The 21,258-nt window shown below is 38.9% G+C and overlaps 1 protein-coding gene and 1 pseudogene across 3 annotated transcripts in view; one reads left to right on the top strand and one right to left on the bottom strand.

Moving 5' to 3' along the window:
* SOS1 (sodium proton exchanger, putative (NHX7) (SOS1)) overlaps positions 1-19,495 on the top strand; it is a 28,131-nt gene extending 8,636 nt beyond the window's left edge. For all 3 annotated transcript variants that reach the window (XM_087318104.1, XM_087318106.1, XM_087318107.1), the window contains exons 9-24: positions 7,243-7,295; positions 7,380-7,445; positions 10,216-10,260; positions 10,340-10,389; positions 10,561-10,745; positions 10,994-11,053; positions 14,908-15,015; positions 15,242-15,470; positions 15,591-15,905; positions 16,635-16,732; positions 16,802-16,933; positions 17,529-17,747; positions 17,860-18,066; positions 18,165-18,408; positions 18,592-18,866; positions 19,067-19,495. In XM_087318104.1, the coding sequence (XP_087174230.1) occupies positions 7,243-7,295; positions 7,380-7,445; positions 10,216-10,260; positions 10,340-10,389; positions 10,561-10,745; positions 10,994-11,053; positions 14,908-15,015; positions 15,242-15,470; positions 15,591-15,905; positions 16,635-16,732; positions 16,802-16,933; positions 17,529-17,747; positions 17,860-18,066; positions 18,165-18,408; positions 18,592-18,866; positions 19,067-19,333 (2,553 nt within the window). In that variant the 3' untranslated portion in view covers positions 19,334-19,495. The remainder of the gene's footprint in view (positions 1-7,242; positions 7,296-7,379; positions 7,446-10,215; positions 10,261-10,339; positions 10,390-10,560; positions 10,746-10,993; positions 11,054-14,907; positions 15,016-15,241; positions 15,471-15,590; positions 15,906-16,634; positions 16,733-16,801; positions 16,934-17,528; positions 17,748-17,859; positions 18,067-18,164; positions 18,409-18,591; positions 18,867-19,066) is intronic.
* On the bottom strand, positions 603-5,333 carry LOC147865322 (uncharacterized; annotated as a pseudogene).
* Positions 19,496-21,258: the final 1,763 nt, after the last annotated feature.

Genomic DNA, 21,258 nt, shown 5'->3' with positions numbered 1-21,258 from the left:
ATGTCTCCAAAAAACCATAATTGCCTATGAGATTAAATGAGAGATTACATCTTAAAATGTAGTCCTGTCTTTTAGAAGAACAACACTTGTATCACCTGAATTAAAGTATGTTATATCATATCATGATTGGTTCTTTCCACAGCAGCAAATGCTACTAGTAATCTCGGATTCAAGAAAACCAACCTGTTCATTAGTGAAGTCCGAGTAGATGATTCCACTTACCTCTAGAGGTTTGGACCCCAGGCTTAGATATTAATGTCTCCAAACGACCCTGATTGCCAATGAGACCTTACAAGATTACTACAGTTTAAAGAAAAATGTCCATCATGGGGAGAGGGAAAATATCCATCAAGGCTCTGGTCCACCATGTTAGGTAATGGAATATGAAGACCAACAATGTTTGGGACTGTTCTTGGGAGACCTCAAGAAAGAAAGAAAGAAAGAAATATTAACGTCCTTTAAGAGGCCAAAATGGCCTATAAGACCAAATAAGAGATTGTATCTTAAGTGTTGTCTCGTCTTTGAGAACAAATCAAAATAAAATAAATATTACAAGGTAAATATAAAAGTAAATAACATGAAAAGAAAAGAAATGAGGGAATCTGGTTTTTGGCACATGTGAGATCCTCAAGTTAGGTATATTGTAGCATTTGTCTTCGAAAGATCTCTAGCATAGGTCGATCCAGAATGGAAATGTCTCCGAAGCGAGGGAAGCACCTACGATGGTGGGAGATAATGGCTTTTATCTGTCGATGACAAGGGTGTCGAGGTCGTGGTCCATGGGGCCGAGGCCTATGTGCACGGCAAATTGTCATTGCCCGATCAATTGTAACCCCTTTGTTATGTCCTGGTTTGAAGCCCATTTATGTATCCCGGGGTTGACTTCTAGCATTAGGAGTGATGGGGCTAAAGAAAGTTGTGATTGTTCTTTGTGGATGAGCTTGTGTGGCTGTATTCTTCAACAACTTTTCCCGATGTCTCTTGAGCTCTAGCAAGAAAAGTCCTAGGCATCGTTGGTCCTCATATTCCATTACCTTGCGTAGTGGGCCAAAGCCTTGTTTAAAGAGGCAATGGTATCTCCCTCTGATTTCATAAAAGACACTACAATGACAAACATAGTGTTCTTCAGATTCCACTCCTTGATGACACAATTGGCAAATTCTCTCTTCTAGAGGTAGTCGTGTATATCTGCCTACCTCAATCTGTAGGTGATGTGATGAAGTTCGCAGCTGCCCTATCACACTACGCAACGCATAGGATAGATGTATGTTCATATAAGGTGGCCTGATGACAAATCCATCCTCCGATGTATGTAAGAAGTGTGTCTTATAGTGGGCCATCTTTGTACCAAGTGCTATTTTGGGGCTGATCCATGTTATCTTGTTTCCTAAGTTAATAATATCAGTTCGGATCACTCTATTCTTTTCCACTTTGGTCATATTTAGATGGGGACAGTCCAAGCTATATTGGAACGGGGGTAGTGCATTTATACTCATGCCATGTGACTCGAACCATTGGTGCATTTCAGCATACCAACAATGAGTGTCTCCATTTTCAGCCAATTGTCTTGATAACATAAGTGCCAACCTTGGGTACCTTCGTTTAGGGAGCTCCCAAAGACGTTGGATAAATGTCACTGATCAGAACAATGCCTCGGTTATTATAGGTGCTGCTCCCATCTCTGCCCGGATTATATCGTGGGGCACCAATGCTTTGCTCCTTATCATGCGAGCAATCATTGACACTAAAGGTCTCTCTAAATCTTTCCAATGATTTGCCTTGTTAAGACTCGGTCCCCATGTCTCTACTCCATAGAGAAGAGTTGGTGTGACAAGTGTATCAAATAACCATAGCTTAGTCCGTGGCTCTTGGAACTGCAAATGCGCACATTGTCTTTCGAGAGCACCCAGGGCTGCATATCCACGAGAAAGTCGGGCACAAGCGGCCTCCTGTAAGGAGAACCTAGGTCCTGTAAATGTTACTCCTACGTATGTGTAGGAGCGTGTGTATTCCACCTTTTCCTCTCCCAAGAAGAATTCTGGTTCTGATCTTGTTACCCATGCTTGGGTGGTGTTAAACACCATCACTTTAGTTTTATTCATGTTGATTGACAAACCTTTGTTCGTACAAAATAGTTTTAAGGCATTTAGATGTCTTTGTAGTCCCTCCGGAGAGTCAGAGATCAACACAATATCATCAGCATATAGTAATATCTGTATAGCTATACCTGCTAGGGGTGCTCCGGAACCACCAAATCTCTCTATGTACTGTGATACCTCATCTATATAGAGACCGAAGAGTGTGGGGGATAGTGGGCATCCTTGCTTCACGCCAATTGTGCTAGCCACCGCCTCTGACAAGCACTTAGGAGACCGAACTTTTCCTGAAACAGATTTATAGAGTGCATAGATTCCCCATTGCATATCTATAGGAACACCAATGGCCTCTAGCCGCTGCATAAGCCGAGCACGTGGCACAGTGTCAAAGGCTTTTCGAAAATCCACAAAGCAGCAATAAATCCTCTTATTGTGGGCTCTGCCCTCCTCAATAAGGGCCCGGAGGGTGAATATGTGATCCAAAGTTGTGAAACCCTTCCGAAAGCTTGCCTGTCCAATTGAACGGCAGCCATTTTGCTTTGCCCATATACTCAATTCTGATTCAAGAATCAAGCCATATAGTTTAGCCAAGTAATGGCTAATCATGATTGTCCTATAGTTGCTTGGCATCATGGGGTCTCCACTCTTAAGGATTGGCACAATGGTATGCTGAGTCCATCCAGTAGGAAAACCTTCGCACATGGCTCTATTAAAGATGTGTGCTAGCAATGGGAGCAAGGTGTCACTGGCATAGATAAAGTGTTCACCCACCAAGCCATCATGATCTTGGGCCTTCCCGAATTGTAGCCTATCAATGGCATTTCTTACATTTTGTGGTGTAAAGAAGGTTGATTCATGTGGGCGTGAGGCATTCAGGTGGGGAAGAGGAGGTTGCCCCGGGGTATCGTATAGGGGGAAACCGTCACACATGGCTCTGTTAAAGATGTGTGCTAGCAATGGGAGCAAGGTGTCACGGGCATAGATAAAGTGCTCACCCACCAATCCATCATGATCTTGGGCCTTCCCAAATTGTAGCCGATCAATGGCATTTCTTACATTTTGTGGTGTAAAGAAGGTTGATTCATGTGGGCGTGAGGCATTCGGGTGGGGAAGAGGAGGTTGCCCCAAGATATCATATAGAACATTTGCACATTCATGCCACACCTGTGGTGAGGTTAATTGTGTGGTGGGTTGCCTCTCATTAAACATTTTCCATGCTCTTTTACTCTCTTGTCCTAGAAACAAGCCATACAAATGATCTTCAAATTTAGCCAAATACAATCTCTTCTTCTTCCTTACGAGGCGTTGGAAGGTTGCTCTCGCTTGGTTGTGTGTATAACTGCCTTGTGTTACATCACGCTACAAGCATCTCGTTGTATCACGACATTCCTCATCGTACCAACTATTTTGTATTACTCTACCAAGTTTGGGGGGATTGGCCGATGTGTGAGGGAAGGCATTTGTGGCTGCTTTATGCAATGATTTGGACAATCCTTGAGTAAGCTCTTCATGGAGTGCAAAAGGATCCAAATCTAGCATGCCATTGTATACACCACAACTATACACATCAATTGTCTCGCGAGTAAATAGATACTTAGCCAGCCCACTCTCCTTAGCATATACATCCTTTGTGCATCCATCCTTTACCTCGAAGCGTAGATATGCATGATCTGCTGCCAAGCCAATAGGTCTACCTGATATTGTGAACACTCTTATTTCAGGTATAAGAGATGGAGATCCCATTAGATAATTCACTGTACTTGCACCCCCTTTTGGGTTCCAACATGTCAAAGCATCTGATCCAGGCCATTGTGACAAGCCATTATATATCACAAATCCATGCGCACTTCCCAAGGCTAGAAAGTGTTTGCAGTCATATCTTGAGCTTGTCGCTTTAGACCAACCTCTTTTGCCATAACTTCTCCATAAACATAGTTGATTGTTCATCCTTGGTTCATGCATTAAAATCTCCTAATAGTATTATGTCCCCCATAGTAGCAAATCTTATGATATCATCATATAGTGGTAGATATGGTGATTCACCTAGAGGTGCAAACCTTGAGTAGGTAGGTGGAAAGTAGCAAATTGCAATATATAACTCCCTAAGATCCCCTCTTTTTATTCGTATCCACATGTAGCATGCATCTACATCCTTATGGACAACGTGCACTCTATCATGGAGCTCCTTTTTGTATTGTATAACACAACCACTCCTCCCGAACCTCTAGTTCTTCCTTGTGTCCGAGGTTGGGGTTGACATATTAACTCCCAGTTATATCCTTGTACCTCAAGGAGTTTGCTAGCCATGCATTGGTGAGTCTCTGTATACATAGCAATATCTGTGTTTTTCAATGTATCTTCAAAATATCCGACATCTGTCCATAGAGAGTTGTTGCAATTCCATATGGTCATGCGTAGGGTCTCATAGGCCATATATCGTCATGTAGTCCTCTTCTCTGTAATAATGACCTTGCCATCTCTATAAACGGCCCATTTTTCTTCCTTTCTTGCATGAAGCACTTGTGGCATGTTTTCTTTGCGGTGTGCCACTTGGGCCGGAGTGACATCGTCATCTAAGTATATTTTTTCACCTTTGAGTGCCTTTCTTTTAGAAAGGAAAGCTTTTCTCTTGTCAATATCCATGAAGCGGATGATAAGGGCTTTAGCTCTAGACTCATCTCTTCCCACCCTCCACGCCAAAGCAAATGGAATATCTAATGCTCCAATCTTTGTTCTGAGATTCTTGGCATCTTCTTGTGGACTTCCTTTTTCGGCCCAACCAACCACTCGTACATGCAACACACGAGCTTTCCTCTTGGCTTCTTCTTCTAATGTAGCATTAATCATTGTCATCCTATCCATGGATGTTCCTTTTTGCTTTTTCACTACCTCTATCCAAGGACCATTTGCTTTAATTTCGTTTTGGGCGTGCTCAGCTTGAGCTTTGGCATCTTTGGCCATGTCTACCCATGTTTGCATTTCCTTAGTGACATTGGCTTTCACTGTAGAGATGCATCTTTCCACAGTGTCTTGTCCTTTTTCTAAATCCACTTTTATAGCTCCTAACCCAACCTTACTTGAGGATATTTCATCCTTAAGGTATTGTGTCATGTCATCCTTGAGATCTAAGTGTGATTTCTTCACATGGTTTATTATGTCTTTCCGCATCTCTTCTAATAACTCAGCCTTGAGAGAGGCATACAACTCTGTTTTTTGTTTCTCTATCTCCTTTTTCATTTCTTCTTTTAGTGCTATTTCTATATCCTCTCTAATAAGATTGATCTCTTGTGCAATCAAATGGCGTAATAGATCATATTTCCCATTTTCGACATCAAATGGAATGTCGAATGGGGCCTACGTTCTGGGTGCTTTGTGCACCCTCCTAATGCTATTTGGGGTGCTTCCATCCCGTCCTTTTCGTCTATGGTATCTTCTTGGGGTCTTACATGGATCTGGACCCTCGTCATGCGTATTAAGATCCATCTTTTCATTTTTGTCCATTCAGACTCCATGGTGTCTTAGGACAGCAGGTACAGGGTATGAGATGCTGATGGCAGAGGGAACAACATAGGTTCCAGGATTTCTACTGGGCAGAAAACACAGAGGAACAGATTTGGCAGAAAATGCAGGGAATCAGATTTGGCAGAAAACGCAGAGGATCAGGCATTGTAGAGAACGCAGAGGACAGACATTGCAGAAAACGTAGACAGACATTGACATTGCAGAAAACACAGAGGATTAGACATTGCAGAAAACACAGAGGACAGACATTGCAGAAAATGCAGAAACTGAGACAAAGCCTAAACCCTAAACGCAGAGACAGAGACAGAGGCCTAAACCCTAAACACAGAGACAAGAGACATGGAGAGAAGTTGTCGAAGGTCAGCTATACAACCACAATAGATCTCAATCGAGAGAAAGCACGGCATGACTTTCTTTAGCCCCACCATTCCTCAATCTTCCCATAGGTCATGGGTGGCAAAATTTACAATTGTTGTGGCTTCCCAAGTTGATAGAAAATTTTCAGATGTAATCTTTCATTCAGTGTCATATGGCATTTGTGTTCTCTCTTTCATTCTTTCGAGAGAAACATCTTGAGGTCACATGGTATTCTCAATGCTAGATGTAGAGGGGTCTGAGCAATACTAGTAAAAACTGTTGGTGAAAGGCACAGAGAGTTGAAGTACTCTCTTTCATTCCTTCGAGAGAAACATCTTGAGGTCACATGGTATTCTCAATGCTAGCTGTAGAGGGGTCTGAGCAATACTAGTAAAAACTGTTGGTGAAAGGCACAGAGAGTTGAAGTACTCTCTTTCATTCCTTCGAGAGAAACATCTTGAGGTCACATGGTATTCTCAATGCTAGCTGTAGAGGGGATTGAGCAATACTAGTAAAAACTGTTGGTGAAAGGCACAGAGAGTTGAAGTACTTTGTGACAAGCCTCTTTGTACGGCATGATATGTGTTCTTGTAGTGTTAATGCCCGATAACTCTAAAGCTCTTGTAGGAAGATCCCCAATATTATCTGGTCTGGATCTCATAAGCCCTACAAAGGTGGGCTGCTCATGAAAGAGGATAGTGTATTCGTTTCTTGATGAAAGTGTTTATGTATCTCCACCTGAAGCTGCTGCAATCACATATGAAAGTGGCCAATTACATATTGAAACTATCATCACATGACATTCAATATGTCTTCCTAGGATCTCGCAACAAACCCTGCATATTTTTATCGCCAAGACTATTCCTGGCTAAATCTTTTGTAACGAGCTAGGTCAAATGTTTATTCTATGTACTTGGATCACCTGCCTATTCTAGGTCATCTCTATTGGAACAAGGTAGGTTAAAAGTATGCTTTTCTTCTGTTACTTACTTGACGACTCTACATAATCAGTTGTGATCTTTGATAGGTCTTTAACATATCTTTGTTCCTTGTTTCTTTATTTTGGCCTTATAGGCCATTTTGGCGTATTAAAAAGTCACTAATATATCTTTCTTTCCCCCACAAAAAACCCAAAAAGCTAAATGCTGTTTTATTGGGTTCTATTGTAAATCACCCTCAACAAAAGTGAAAAAATGTATTTGTTTTAGAATCATGGGGACACTGTCCCAGAAACTTAATTTAAAGTTACATTTTTGTTTGTTCTCAGGCAGAAGATGAAGCTAGTGTATCTGGTGTTTTGGCTGTCATGACTGTTGGGATGTAAGATCTATTTTTACTCATAATACATTGGTGCATTATATTATTTAAATTTCAGATAACACACTGAATATGCGTGCCTTGTAGATTTTTTGCAGTTTTTGCAAGGGCAGTATTCAAAGGAGAAACTCAAGAGAGCATGCATATCTTTTGGTATATTTTATTTCATGTTTCAATTAGGATCATGAATTCTGGTTCAACACGTCCCTCTAACAAAGTTACACATCCTGCAAATAGCCTCACTGAACATTCTTCTTTATGGATTTGATGTTAATGAGCTCATCTCTAGAGTAAAGTCAGCTCAAGGGAATCAAAACTGTATCTAATTCATTAGAATGGGTAACCTTTAGATTCTTTGAATATGTCGACATATTTTGAGTTTCCAATATGAAAGAAAGAAAGATATATTAACATCTTTAAAATGGCCAAAATGGATTTGTATGTTAATGAGATGACCACCAGAATAAAGTCAGCTCAAAGGATTTGAAACTGGATCTGATTCATTAGAACGGGTAAACTTTAGATTCATTGAATGTGCTAATATATTTTTGGATTTTCAATAAGAGGCCAAAATGGTCTAAAAGACCAAACAAGAGATTACATCGTACCATGTTTTCTTGTCCTTGAGAGCAAACCAAAATATTTTGGGCTTCCATCTAACATGGACTCTCTAAGATGGAGAGATCTCTGAAGCAAGAGGAGCATCTTCAGTTCCAGGTGGCCGTTATCCGTTGATGAGGCTGTGGTTCAGATGGTTGTGACCTATGAGCTCAGACACATTGCTATTACCTGATCTACTGTGACCCATTTTGAGTGTCTTGGTTGGAACCCCACTTGTGTAGCTCTTGTTTGACTTGTAGCATGAGTGATGTGGCTAAAGGAAGCTGTGATTGTCCTCTGTTATTGTGGTTGTATTGTTCTTCAACAACTTCTCCCTATTCTCACACTTGCTGATATTTTTATTGCATGATCCTGCGTAGTGGGTCAAAGCATTGTTTGACAAGGCAGTGGACTCTTCCCTCTTATTTCATAAAACATACCACAATGGCAGAAATAGTGTACTTTCCTAAGCTGCCTGTCACACTATGGAGTGCTTGAGATGTGATCTGCATTCGAAGGCTTGATAATAAGTCAATCCCTTGATGTGCATAAAAGGAGTGCCTTGTAGTCAGCCATCTTCCTACAAAGAGGTATTGTGGGGTCAATCCATTTTTTAATATTATCCAATGTAATGATATCAGCTTGGATTATTCGTTCTCTTCCACTTTAATCATGCTCAAGTGCAGACAATCCAAACTATTTTGGAAGGGGGGTAGTACATTTATATTTACACCATGTGATTGGAAGCATTCTTGCATTTCACCATATAAACAAGGACTGTCTCCATTTTCAGCCAGCTGTTGTGACGTCCTAAGTGCCAACCTTGAGTAGCTCTGCTTAGGGAGCTCCCAAATCTATTGGATATCAGTCACTGATCAGGATAATGCCTTAGTCACTATTGGTGCTGCTCTTATCTTCTTCGAGACTATATCATGGGCCCCGAAGATTGCTCCTTATCATGCTGGCAATCATGGATACTAAAGTTCTCTTCAAATCTGTCAAAAAATGAGCCCTGTGAAGGCCCAGTCCCCAAATTTCTACTCTATAAGAAGAGCTGGTTTGCAAGTATATTAAACAAGCACAATTTAGTTTGTGGCTTTCGGAATTGGATATGTGCATTGTCTTTCAAAGCCTCCAAAGGCCACATATCTTTGAGACAGTCAGGCACAAACAGCCTCTTATAGGGAGAAGGAAGCCCCTGTGAATGTATGCCTATATATGTGTAGAATCATTTCTATGTGACCTTTTCCTCTCCCCAAGAAGAATTCTGGTTCTGCTATTGTTACACATGCTTCAGTGTGTTAAAACACCATCACTTTAGCATGCTTGAGTGGTGCTAGGGATACTCCTGAATGACTCAAAATCTCTATGTAATTAAATATCACATCTATATAAAGGCTGAAGAGAGTGGGTGATGGTGGGCACCCTTGTTTTACTCCAATGATGCTAATTATGACCTCCAATTGTGCACTTTCCTGACCCTGATTCAAATAGTTCATAGATCCCCCATATCATACATGCTGGGATTTCAGGGCTTCCAGTTGCTGTGTGAGCTGAGCATGTGAATGTTGAAGGCTATCTGGAAATCCTCAAAACAACAATAGATTCTCCTTTTATATTTTCTTCCCACAGCTTAGAGGGTCAATATGTGATCCAAAGCTGTGAACCCCTTTCCAAAACCTGCCTGTCAAGCTGAACATCATCTTTCAAAATGAGAGAATAGTATATAAGCATCTTTTAAGAATTCAAAATGGAAAGAAAATTCTTAAAGAGTAAAAATATGAAGAATTTCTGGGTCGTAAATAAATTTATTTATTTTGGTTTCTCAAAGACAAGACAACATTGAAAGATGTATCTCTTGTTTGGTGTTACAGGCAATTTTGGCCTCTTAAAAGACGTTTATATATCTTTGTTTCTTTCATGGTGTTATTCTTTATCTTTAAATGTGGTGCAGGAGATAATATATTCAAATATTTCTCATGCTTGATTTGTATGTTAATGAGCTGACCACTAGAATGAAGTCAGCTCAAGGGAATAAAAAATGTATGTAGTTTACCAGAATGGGTAAACTTTGTATGCTTTGAATGTGCTAATACAATTTTGAGTTTTCAGTATGAAGGAAAGATATATTAACATCTTTTAAGAGGCCAAAATGGCCTGTTGAGAGTATGTAAAATGGGAGTAAAAATTCATAGAATTCTGTGAGTCTTGATATTAATGGGGTTCTCCGCATTTTTTTTCAAATATGTTGCAGAAGGAGATAGTTTCTTTTTTTATCTCAATTTCCTGATATTTTGTTATTTGTTTCAAATGTGTTGCATAGGGAGATGGTCTCTTATATTGCAAACACATTGATCTTTATTTTGAGGTTTGGAACATGTTCATAATTATCTTTGGATTTCATTTAGTCTGCAAACAAAAACCTCATCATTGATTTTTTCTGCCAGTGGTGTGGTTATTGCAGAGAGCATGCTTAAAAATCGCAACTATATTGAAGGTTAAGCCTGCTATGTTCTCTTTTAGTTTTGCTTTCCAGTGTTCAGGAAATTAGTAGTAAAATAGAGAGACTAAATGTGATACATAGGTTCCAAATACCTTGTCAATATAAGAGCTGTTCTTCATGCAAATGTTGGAAGTTTATTACGTTAACATACACAATGCTGTACAGGTCAAGATTGGGGGTACCTTTTTCTGCTTTACTTGTTTTTGCAATTTTCGCGCACTATTGTTGTAGTGGCACTCCTTCCTGGGCTACGGTATTTTGGTTATGGTCTAACCTGGAAAGAGGCAACTATGCTTACATGGGGTGGTCTAAGAGGAGCTGTGGCTTTGTCTTTATCTCTATCAGTTTATGTAAGATAATAATCGAAGTTATTTAATCTTTAATTTTTTGAAATAAACCTGATTATATATTATTCTATTTTGTTTTCTGAAGAATAATGTGTACAATTTCATCAAAGGCATTATATTGTTTATCTATGGCAGTGCTACTATAAACTTTGATTTACTTTAGTCATAAACTCTGTTTCAATTAGTTACATTTATTCGTTCACATAATAAAATAAACATATTTACTAATCTCTTTTTGTGTTTTCTCATAGGCAACTGATACGACTGATTCACTTGGCAATCTTATTCTTTCAGGAAAAACGAGAGCCAGGGTAAGCATTTTATTTTTATCTGAGATAAAAATGAACATCTATGAGCCAGGGTAGCCAAGTTATGCTTATTATGAGTGATTCAGATGTAAAATGAGATCATCATATAAATGATCTAGCAATACACAAATGTTTAAACCCACATATCTAGTGAATGTTTTTGAAATTTGTCATATCATCATTATTCCTGTACAAGAGTATGATTATAGCATGCTTATTCTGAGCATGTACTTGTTTCGGGTTTCTAGTGATTCTTGAAGGTGAAATTCTGTCTCATATAGTATTCTATGTTTGTGCTAACTAATTGAACCTATTGAATCACCTGCCTTGCAAAGCAAGGAACTGACGTTTTTGAGCTTGCATAAATTCATCTTAGTATTCTCGAAGCTATTATTTTGCAAACCATGAAGATGAATCACCACCTCAGAATAGAACATCTAGCTAATTATTGTCATAAGTAATGCTGCCTCATTCAACTCAAGGTTGCTACTAATCTCCGTATAACATTCAGTAAATGGTTCCATTTCTTCTACCTTGACAAAGAGCAATTGCTTTCTGGCTACATTACCGTGGTAGATTTATCATTATGCTTAAGGGAAAAAATCACGAGTTCAAGAACATCTTTCAATTAGGAAGATTATAGAACATCTTGTAATGATATCCCTTGTTGTAAATGAGGGACAGGCCACAACCGGTCAGCAAACAAAATGCAAAGACAAGAGAGTAAACCGAAAACAAAAAAAAAACACAGACAACAAGACACGAGATTTAACGTGGAAAACCCTAAATGGGAAAAACCACGGGAGTTCATAGACTCCAAACAGAATCACTATATGAATGAGAGAATGCAGGAGACTCGGGCAACGACCTTGAGATCGTCTTCGTCTTGCAGACGGATACACACACTCACTCACACACTTAGATTTCTCAGTGATTACAACCTTGATGATCACACACAGTCCACATACATAGTGATTGCCCTAGTTATATTTATACTTATACATAGTATGGTCTATTTACAAATGTAGCCTCTAATTAGCTACGGCCGAATCAGCATTCGGCTCTCTGCCGGCCTTCATTCGATTCAGCTCTTTGTTGGCTCACATCCGATTTGGCTCTCTGCCGGCCTGGCTTTCCAACTCATCCCATCCGGAGGGAACAGTTATCCAAACAAGCTCCCCCTTCACTCCAGGATGGTGTAATTCAGCAGATCTACTCGATGTCAGCATGCATTCAGCTTGTCTGCAAGTAGCACCTTGGTCAGCATGTCTGATCCATTGTAGTCTGTATGGATCTTTACCAAGAAAAAATCCCTTTCTTCTATCCTCTCTCTAAGACAATGATATCTCCGCTGGATATGATTAGTTCTAGAGTGGTAGGCGGCATTCTTAGCAAGGTGGATGGCACTTTGATTGTCACAGTGCAGTCGGAATTGTTCCTGCCTCATTCCTAACTCACTGATGAAATCTCTCATCCATACGATTTCCTTGCCGGCTTTGACGACAACAACATACTTCGCTTCTGGTGGTTGACAGAGCCACAACCTTCTACAACCTCAACTGTGATGAGATGGCTCCCCCTGCAAACATCATCACGTATTTGCATCAGCCGACATGTTGGAATTTGTGAACCCTTCTAGCACGGGGTTACCTGAGCTGAATCAGAGACACATGCTTGAGGTCCCTATCAGGTACCGAAGTATCCACTTGACCGCAGCCCAATGCTCCTTGCCGGGATTACCCATAAATCATTTGACTACTCCGACAACATATGCAATGTCCGGCCTGGGTCAAACCACTGCATACATCAAGCTTCTGACTGTTGAGGCATACGAGATCTTGTTCATCTCAGCTTTCCCTGCTTTTGTCTTCAGACATTGGCTCTTGGACAGCTTGTTGTTTGTCGGCAGAGTCGAGCCGACCGGTTTCATATCTTGCATGTTGAATCTCCGGAGCACCTTTGTCACATACTTCTCTCGTGACAACCACAACAACTTCTTTGTTCGGTGCCTGACAATGTGCATTCCTAGAATCTGCTTTGTCGGACTCATATCCTTCATTTCAAACGACTTGCTTAGTGCCTTTTTCAAGCTTCCAATTTTCTTGAAGTTCTGTCCGACAACCAACATGTCATCAACATACAATAGGAGGATGAGAAAGTCTCCTCCCTCATATTTCTTCACAAAGACATAGTGGTCGGCGTGTCTCTTGTTGAAACCATGACCTTTGTAAAGAATCTAACTCTAGTAGAGTTGAGTATTCAGAAGCGTAGTGTATGTGTGAGAGAGTGAGTGTATAAGCAAGAGAAGGAATTAGAGAGAATAACTAGAAAATAAGAAAACACACAGTAGGGGGATGACAACTTATGCAATGAAGAGAGCTATATGAATTAACTAAAGATCATCAACAAAACAGAATGGGCGAAGGGGGTTTTATATACAAGTCCTCAAGGGATTGCCATATTAAATGTGTTGGTGGAATCTAACCAAGATATCCACTTGAGTATAATGTTGTCATAAGAATATCTAATATTCTTTGACCACATTAACACTTGCCAACTTCACAGATTACAATAAAGTGTGCTCACACTTTTTCACACATCGTCCTTTTCTTCATAAGCACATGTTCACACAAGTTGAGCTTGATTCTCAACAATCTACCATGAAGGATTCGAATTTTCGGTTCCATTGCCGGGGCACTTGTTTCAGCCCATACAAGCTCTTCCTTAGTCAGCATACCAGGTTTTCTTTACCTTTCTCTAGGTGCTTCCCTCGCTTCGGAGACATTTCCATTCTGGATCGACCTATGCTAGAGATCTTATGAAGACAAAAGCTACAATATACCTAACTTGAGGATCTCATATGTGCCAAAAACCAGATTCCCTTATTCCTTTTCTTTTCATGTTATTTACTTTTATATTTACTGTGTAATATTTATTTTATTTTGATTTGTTCTCAAAGACTAGACAACACTTAAGATGTAATCTTTTATTTGGTCTTATAGGCCATTTTGGCCTCTTAAAAGATGTTAATATATCTTTCTTTCTTTCTTTCTTTCTTTCTACAAATCCTTCCAGCTGTCGCATGTAGATTGCTTCTTCTAGATCTACATGCAGGAAAGCTGTTTTTACTTCCAGCTGTTTGACTTCCAAGTCCATGCTGGCTGCAATGCTCAACACCATCCGTATGTATGTCATTTTCACTACCGGGGCAAATATTTCGTGGAAATCCACACCTTTCTTCTACTGGAAACCCTTCACCACAATGCGGGCTTTGTACCTGGGTGGATTCCAATAGAAAAATGAGAAAGCACATTTATTCAATAATATACATTGGTATGTCACAACAGGAGGGAGAAAATACAGAGATCGCTCATATTTACATGAGGAGAAAGTTCCTCTTTATAAAGGCGGGGCTGACTAGCCATTGGGCTAGCTGTTATAACTTTTTAATCATTCTCGACAATTCTCACCTTCTCCCGTCTTCAGTTTGTAGACCCACTTGTTCCGGACTGCCTTCTTACCTTCCGGCAACTCGATCAATCCTTTTAGTTTTTTGTAGAGTTTATTACATTATCACATGACAATTAGAGCAATATTTAAGTGCATGGAATCATGGCTTTCATGGGAAGGGAAAGCATTCTGAGTTGAAGTGCATTGAGCTTAGCAAGAGTAAGAAGATAGGTGATAAGCTTGCAAATTTGTGTTATTTTGAACAAAAACCTGTGGGCATTCCTACCTGAATTTATAAGCTATATATGTACGTATCATCACAATTACTGATAATAAAAATGTTGAAAAGCTAGATTTCAAACACACAAAGTAATCAGTGACTGATAATTGCATTTTATTGTATCTAGTTCGTCTTCTTGACAGGTGGAGTGGTATTCTTAACATTAACAATCAATGGATCTACAGCCCAATTTTTGCTGCAGTTGCTGAGGATGCAGGCAACATCAGAAGTCAAGGTAAATGATCATGTCTAATTTTTTATTTTCAGTTATTTTCTTGTGGATGTTTTTGGGGAATATATGTCAGTGTTAAGGGGTGCTAATCAAACATATGCCTGGGCATGCCATAGTCATGCATGAAATGGGACTGGAAATGGATTGTATAAAACGTGGTCACTTCTTATTTTGTAGAGCTTTTCATAAATAATAATAATCTATGCGATTTTTTGTATGTATTCACCAGTCACGTATATTGGAATACACAAAATATGAAATGAATCTAAAAGCATTGAAAGCATTTGAAGATCTTGGTGAAGATGAAGAACTAGGTCCTGCTGAGTGGCCAGTTGTTACCAAGTACATAAGCTGCCTGACTACCACAGGGCCCCCGAGCCACCCACATGCCACTGAAAACTCTATGATGGAGATTCATGGAAATCAACTCCAGGATATTCGTTTGAGGCTTTTAAATGGTAGATTTTTCACTTATGGATTAGTTAAACTGTTATGTCTAAAGGTTCCTTACAGTTATTTTGTGTACCCTGAGAGGTTTAATATTATATTTTGACTTAACGCATGGATATTTGGATTAGGTGTACAAGCCGCATATTGGACAATGCTTGAAGAAGGAAGGATAACTCAAACGTCTGCATTGATTCTCATGCAATCAGTTGATGAAGCACTTGATGTTGTCATGAAGAATGAAGGTCTTGATGATTGGAAAGGATTAGATCCCCATGTACGATTTCCTCGTTATCTCAAACATCTGTGGCTGCGAAATTCAAAGGTTCTCCCAAAGAAGATGGTTAATCTTCTAGTAGTTGAACGCTTGGAGCTTGGATGCTATATTTCTGCTGCATTTTTGCGAGCTCATCGAATTGCTAGACGCCAACTTCAAGAATTCATTGGTAAGTTTCTATTTATTTTGTCAAAGCTACAATGAGTTCTTTCTTTCTGAAAGAAAGTTATTTTAGAGAAGGATTGGGTCGATGAAAGTTTTTTTTTATCATTAGGTCTTATAGTATGAAGTAAATTATTTTGATCAGATTCTGGAATTTATGGGAATTTAAGGACTTTGTGGAAGAAAAAAAAAATTGAAATATGAAAATACTGTAAGAATTGAATTTGAGTATAACCTGGGAACTTGAATTGCTTGTGGTGCCCAAATACTGGATCATGTTATAAGCGGAATTAAGGGCAGCTAATGAAGAAGAATCTTTATTAAAGGCATTGATTCCAATTATCGATCTATCAGGCATTTCAATGAGGAAAAACCCTCATTACAAAAAAAACATTCTGAATGTCACCCATGTACAGTACATTACAGGGCATGGATGGAAGGTAATTTCTTCCATGTTTCATGAACATTTGGAATCAAATTTCTGGAATGATTTCTACCAAGTAATAGAGCCTCAAAATTGACTGAAGAGCAAAATAATGAACCTTCTAGGAATTTAGTACTTTTTTCATATTTATATTAAATAGGTTCTTGTAACTGAGTATTTGAATAGGAAAGAAATCACTGTGTATTTATATTTGTTTAGATGGTACGATCTACATGATTTTGCCATGTCATGCAAAACATGGTCAATTATTGATAATTGGCTTTGTTCAAATCCATGTTTTCATCATATTAGGTGAAAGTCTTATTGCCGACACAGTTATCAGGGAGAGTGAATCAGAAGAATCTGCAGCAAAGACATTTCTCGAAGATGTTCGACTCACTTTTCCTGAGGTGAACAATTTTTTATGAATTTCATCCATATTGTCAGTGTTATATGACCTCACAAGATGTATGTTTTAGGTTCTTCGAGCAGTCAAAACCAAGCAAGTGACTAATGCTATTTTAAACCATCTCAGTGAATATGTTCGAGGGCTTGAGAGAGTGGGTTTACTTGAAACTAAAGAAACGAACCAACTTCATGATCATGTACAGGTTAATATTTCTACTTGTTTCATTATTCGACTCATCTCATGCTGCAAATCAATCAAGAACTGCACAATTGACAATAGATTAGGCAATGGCAAACCCTTAGTACTTTGTTCCGCACATTCATCAAATGAACAACCAATACCCGCTTATGGCAAATTGCACATCTCCACAAGTCCAATAGTCTTCATCATAATGATGTCCCGATATATTATGTCCAACTTAAACAAGTCTTAGCCAAAGTACAGCTCAGTCATAGAATAGATTGACTATACTCTAAGTTCATCCACAAACCAAATGCCAAAATTTCAGATATTCACCTTGTTAATTGGTTGGAATTATCAGAATTAGACCATCTGACAGGTTTAGTGGTTCTTTGATACAGTTATATATACCTCCTTTTGCTAGAAATGAAAAAAGCAAATGTTGGCAGATACAAGGATGGAATAGGGGTGTGGAAGAATTTACGTGTATAATTTTCGGTTGCAGATTGTCACACACACGCAAGCAATTGTGCTAGCTGAAGAGAAGATCAAGTCATTGGATTTTTGTGCTCCAGGATTCTGTATGTTGACAAAATCTTTTTTTATTTACATATCAGGCAGACATGAAGAGGCTTTTACGCAATCCTCCTTTAGTAAAGATGCCAACAACCACAGAAATCTTAAGAAGTCAACCTTTTCTGGCCTCACAACCGGCAGAGGTTCGGGAGTCACTAAAAGCATCAGCTAAAGAAAGTATGAGGCTTCGTGGTAGTCCCATATACAGAGAGAACAGCAGAGCAGATGGGGTGTATTTAATTGCAAATGGAGTTGTAAAAGTATGTGCAACTGTTAAATTTAATTAATTCTATGTTTGAATCTATGATTCCACAACGTTTTATATGACAATTGAAAGCAATGCTCTCTAGTAATCCCCTTTTTTGCCTACAGTGGAGTAACAACTCGTCAGCAGGAAAACGTATGTTGCATCCAACATTTTCACATGGAAGTACATTAGGTCTCTATGAAGTTTTGACTGGCAAGCCTTACTTATGTGACCTGACGGCAGATTCCTTGGTGCATTGCTTTTTTATTGAAGCATTTCATGTTCTATCAGCATTACGCACAAGACCTGAGGTCGAAGAATTCTTTTGGATGGTAACTGCTAATATATGCTGCAATCCAAATTTTGATATCACCGAGCTACTATTATTTAGTGGTCATGATCATGGCCTCGTTTAATATGTCTTTTTCAGGAGAGTTCACTCGGTCTAGCAAAAATACTCCTCTCTGAAGTGTTTGAGGAAATCCCAATGCAAGAGTTACGAGCACTTTCCATGGACAGGTCTATCATGAGGATCTATCTGCAGGGCGAAGTCATAGATATCCTTCCAGCTCAAGTTGGTCTCCTTTTGGAAGGATATCTTAAGCAAGAAGGCAGAGATGAGATCCTCGTAGCTCCGTATGTTCTTAGATCAAACAATGGAGAATCCTTTCGAGGTTGGTTTCCTTTTGATGTCTGCTTTTCCTATGTGGTTTTTATGCATTATGGGTTTTTCTTAAGGGAATCCTACAACTGAAGTAAAATAATAAAACTTTGTCTCATTTATAAAAGTTATATGCACTATTGGGTTTTTCAATGTTATTGTGTTTAGATTTTCTAACATCATTTTTATCTCGCAGGGAAATTCAATGAGCAACCCGCATACCAGGTTGAAACTCGATCTCGTGTAATACTATTTGATATGTCAGCACTCCACCCACAACTTCGTAGAGCCTCAACTTCAGTCATGTCTTCCACTTCATTGACACTCGTTCCTCGATCTGGCACTGAGCATGATGGCCTATTACGCTGGCCAGACATTCGGCAACCTTCAGATTTACAGATAGGAAACTCTTCTATGAGAATGTCTGCAAATTCATTGGTTCCAACGCCATCCACATACATAGGACGCAGGGTAATACATGCTTGAAATAAAAGAATTTTGTTTCTCTATCAGCTAAGAAAATATTTTTGCATGTATCTATGTATGTACTCATGCATGTTTGTCTGCCCCTGTAAGTAAGCCTGGTCTGACCATCTTCATTCATCAAGAAATTTGCAAATAAGATCACATTATGCAGTGCCCATAATATTTTGTCATCTATTTGTATTCAGGTTGGTAGTTCTAGTAAGATCGCCTCCCAACCGAGCATTCCTGACGTAACTGTTTTAAGTTACATGAGAAGGCATATGTCTTCCAGTGCTTTGCCTGTTGAAAAGGGCAAGAAGAGTGATATTCTGAATGGAGCAGCTAGCGAGCCACGACAAAGAAAGAGGAAAAACAAATCTGGTAATACAAGCGATGAATCTGAGGCTGATGAGGAGAATATAATTCTTGTCGAATCTCCCAGTAATTTGTTTCGGCATCATCTCTCTCAGTGAGTGTGAGCCGCATTGTTGTAAATGCCAGTATTAGTTTATTATTGTTTGCCTCTCAAATATTCATCATTCAATAAGCACAAGACTAAAAAGTCAGCTCTTGATTCAGCTATTTCTATTGTATATGAGTCTGACTATACAGAAATTGAACTGATTATTCCTTTGGTTATGATTCTTTTTAGCTTAGAACATTGACTGGTAAATAACGAAGTTCACAGAAGCAAGCATTCTGACTAATTATTTTTTCCTCTTTGATTATTCGAGTACCAATATAAGGTAGATCTGACCCATGGACTCACCTGGCATATTTTCCAGCCTCCAAGGTTAAAAGTGGGAATCAAAGCAAACACTTTGGATGGTCAATTTTCATTTGTTTTTACAACTTTGTCTTCATGAATGGAATTTGGTGGTTGTTATGCCTCTAGAAAGCCCCTCCCCTGTATTTGGTTATGAGTCATGCAAGGCTTTTTGGAAATTATTCATACAAGATATGCACTTTGTTTGCTCATTATTGAAGTCAATCATCATGCGAAACTGGCACATCTGTATAGTAGTCAAATCTATTAGGTAGAGGATTAAGTGCTCTTTTGCAAATCTATTAGGTACAGAATTAAGTGCCCAGTTTGGTTTCAGGGTTGACTCGGGCTGAATCACACCAAACCATTTAGCATTACTTGAACTTTAAATGAAACAAATTATGCTTTCAATGACTTTCATGTCTTAATTTAAATGTTACTGAAGCCAAACTGTTCAAACTGAATCTGTTCAAGCCACGTTTACACTACGTGAGAATTGGTGCCAATCCAATTAATAGAAATAGAACCTAAACTAAAGTAACAGAATACCGAATTCTTTAAGACATGAAACCATACCCCAGGCCATTAAAACTTAAGTAATGCACATTAAAGTGCATGAAGCTTGTGTAACTGTAAATGATATGGATGTAAATGCTAAGCCTGTGTAGATGTAAATAGCCTACACAAGAAAACAATGTTGATCAAATTTCTTGAAGTGAAAAATACAAATCTTATCATCTATCACAAACATTTAGAAATTTGGAGATCATTGAAGTAAAAATAGACTCCCAATGTCCAAGAACTAAAAGGCTGCAAGGTGAACCATGTAAAACAGTCATGCCTTTATCATCTATAGCTAGACAAAATTAAAGAGTAAAGCTTTGAGCCAAATGAAACTTAAATTGGCCTGAGCCAACATTTTGAAATTAACAAGCTGGTAAGCTGCAACCTAACAATTTAGCTCATATCAAAGCCAGACCAAGTTCAATGGCTAATCTCTAGGTTTCCCATGGGTGAATGTGTTTCCCGATTCAATCTAAGAAGGTTGTGGGGCAATTATTAAGTGATTTTTGGGAATGAGGTGTTGGGTTGGTTCGATGCCAAAAAACTTTGATGTGGTGGATGAACGTAATTGTTTGTAGATATTAAAGTGCTTGATTAAAGTGTGATCAAAGAACAAGGGAAAACACAAGGAACCAAATAGCTTGCATGATGGGAGAAAAACGGAGATACAACATCGTATTATAAATAAGAGGGTGTGCGCTAACTTAGTTACCCTTGGCTATTGAAGTTAGGATATTGATTTCATTGCTATCTATACCCATGCTTGGGTTGGAGTTTGTTATGACTTTAGATGGACTCTTATCCGTTCATCTTCCAATGGTGGGCTAACCACATGCATTTTTAGCTCTTGCGAAACTCACAAATTTGTTTTGCATCATCGATATATAAAAAGCAAAAGAAATCCATAACACATACAGAGTCAAAAGCAATTCATATAGTGATATGTTAGAGATCACTAGCAATGCATTTTTTAAATGCAATTCTATGTTCTAATCGACTTCATTATACAATGAGTAATGTTCATTTACCACAAATCTACCAAATAGTGATGTGTACATAGTACACTGA

This window comes from Azolla caroliniana, unplaced genomic scaffold, assembly GCF_043228905.1.
Source record: "Azolla caroliniana isolate FFs.n. ecotype wild unplaced genomic scaffold, voAzoCaro1.0.p SCAF_4, whole genome shotgun sequence".
In the NCBI taxonomy this organism is placed as follows: Eukaryota; Viridiplantae; Streptophyta; class Polypodiopsida; order Salviniales; family Salviniaceae; genus Azolla; species Azolla caroliniana.
The sequence above is the reverse complement of the archived record's forward strand: the minus strand, read 5'-3'. Positions and strand labels throughout refer to the sequence as shown.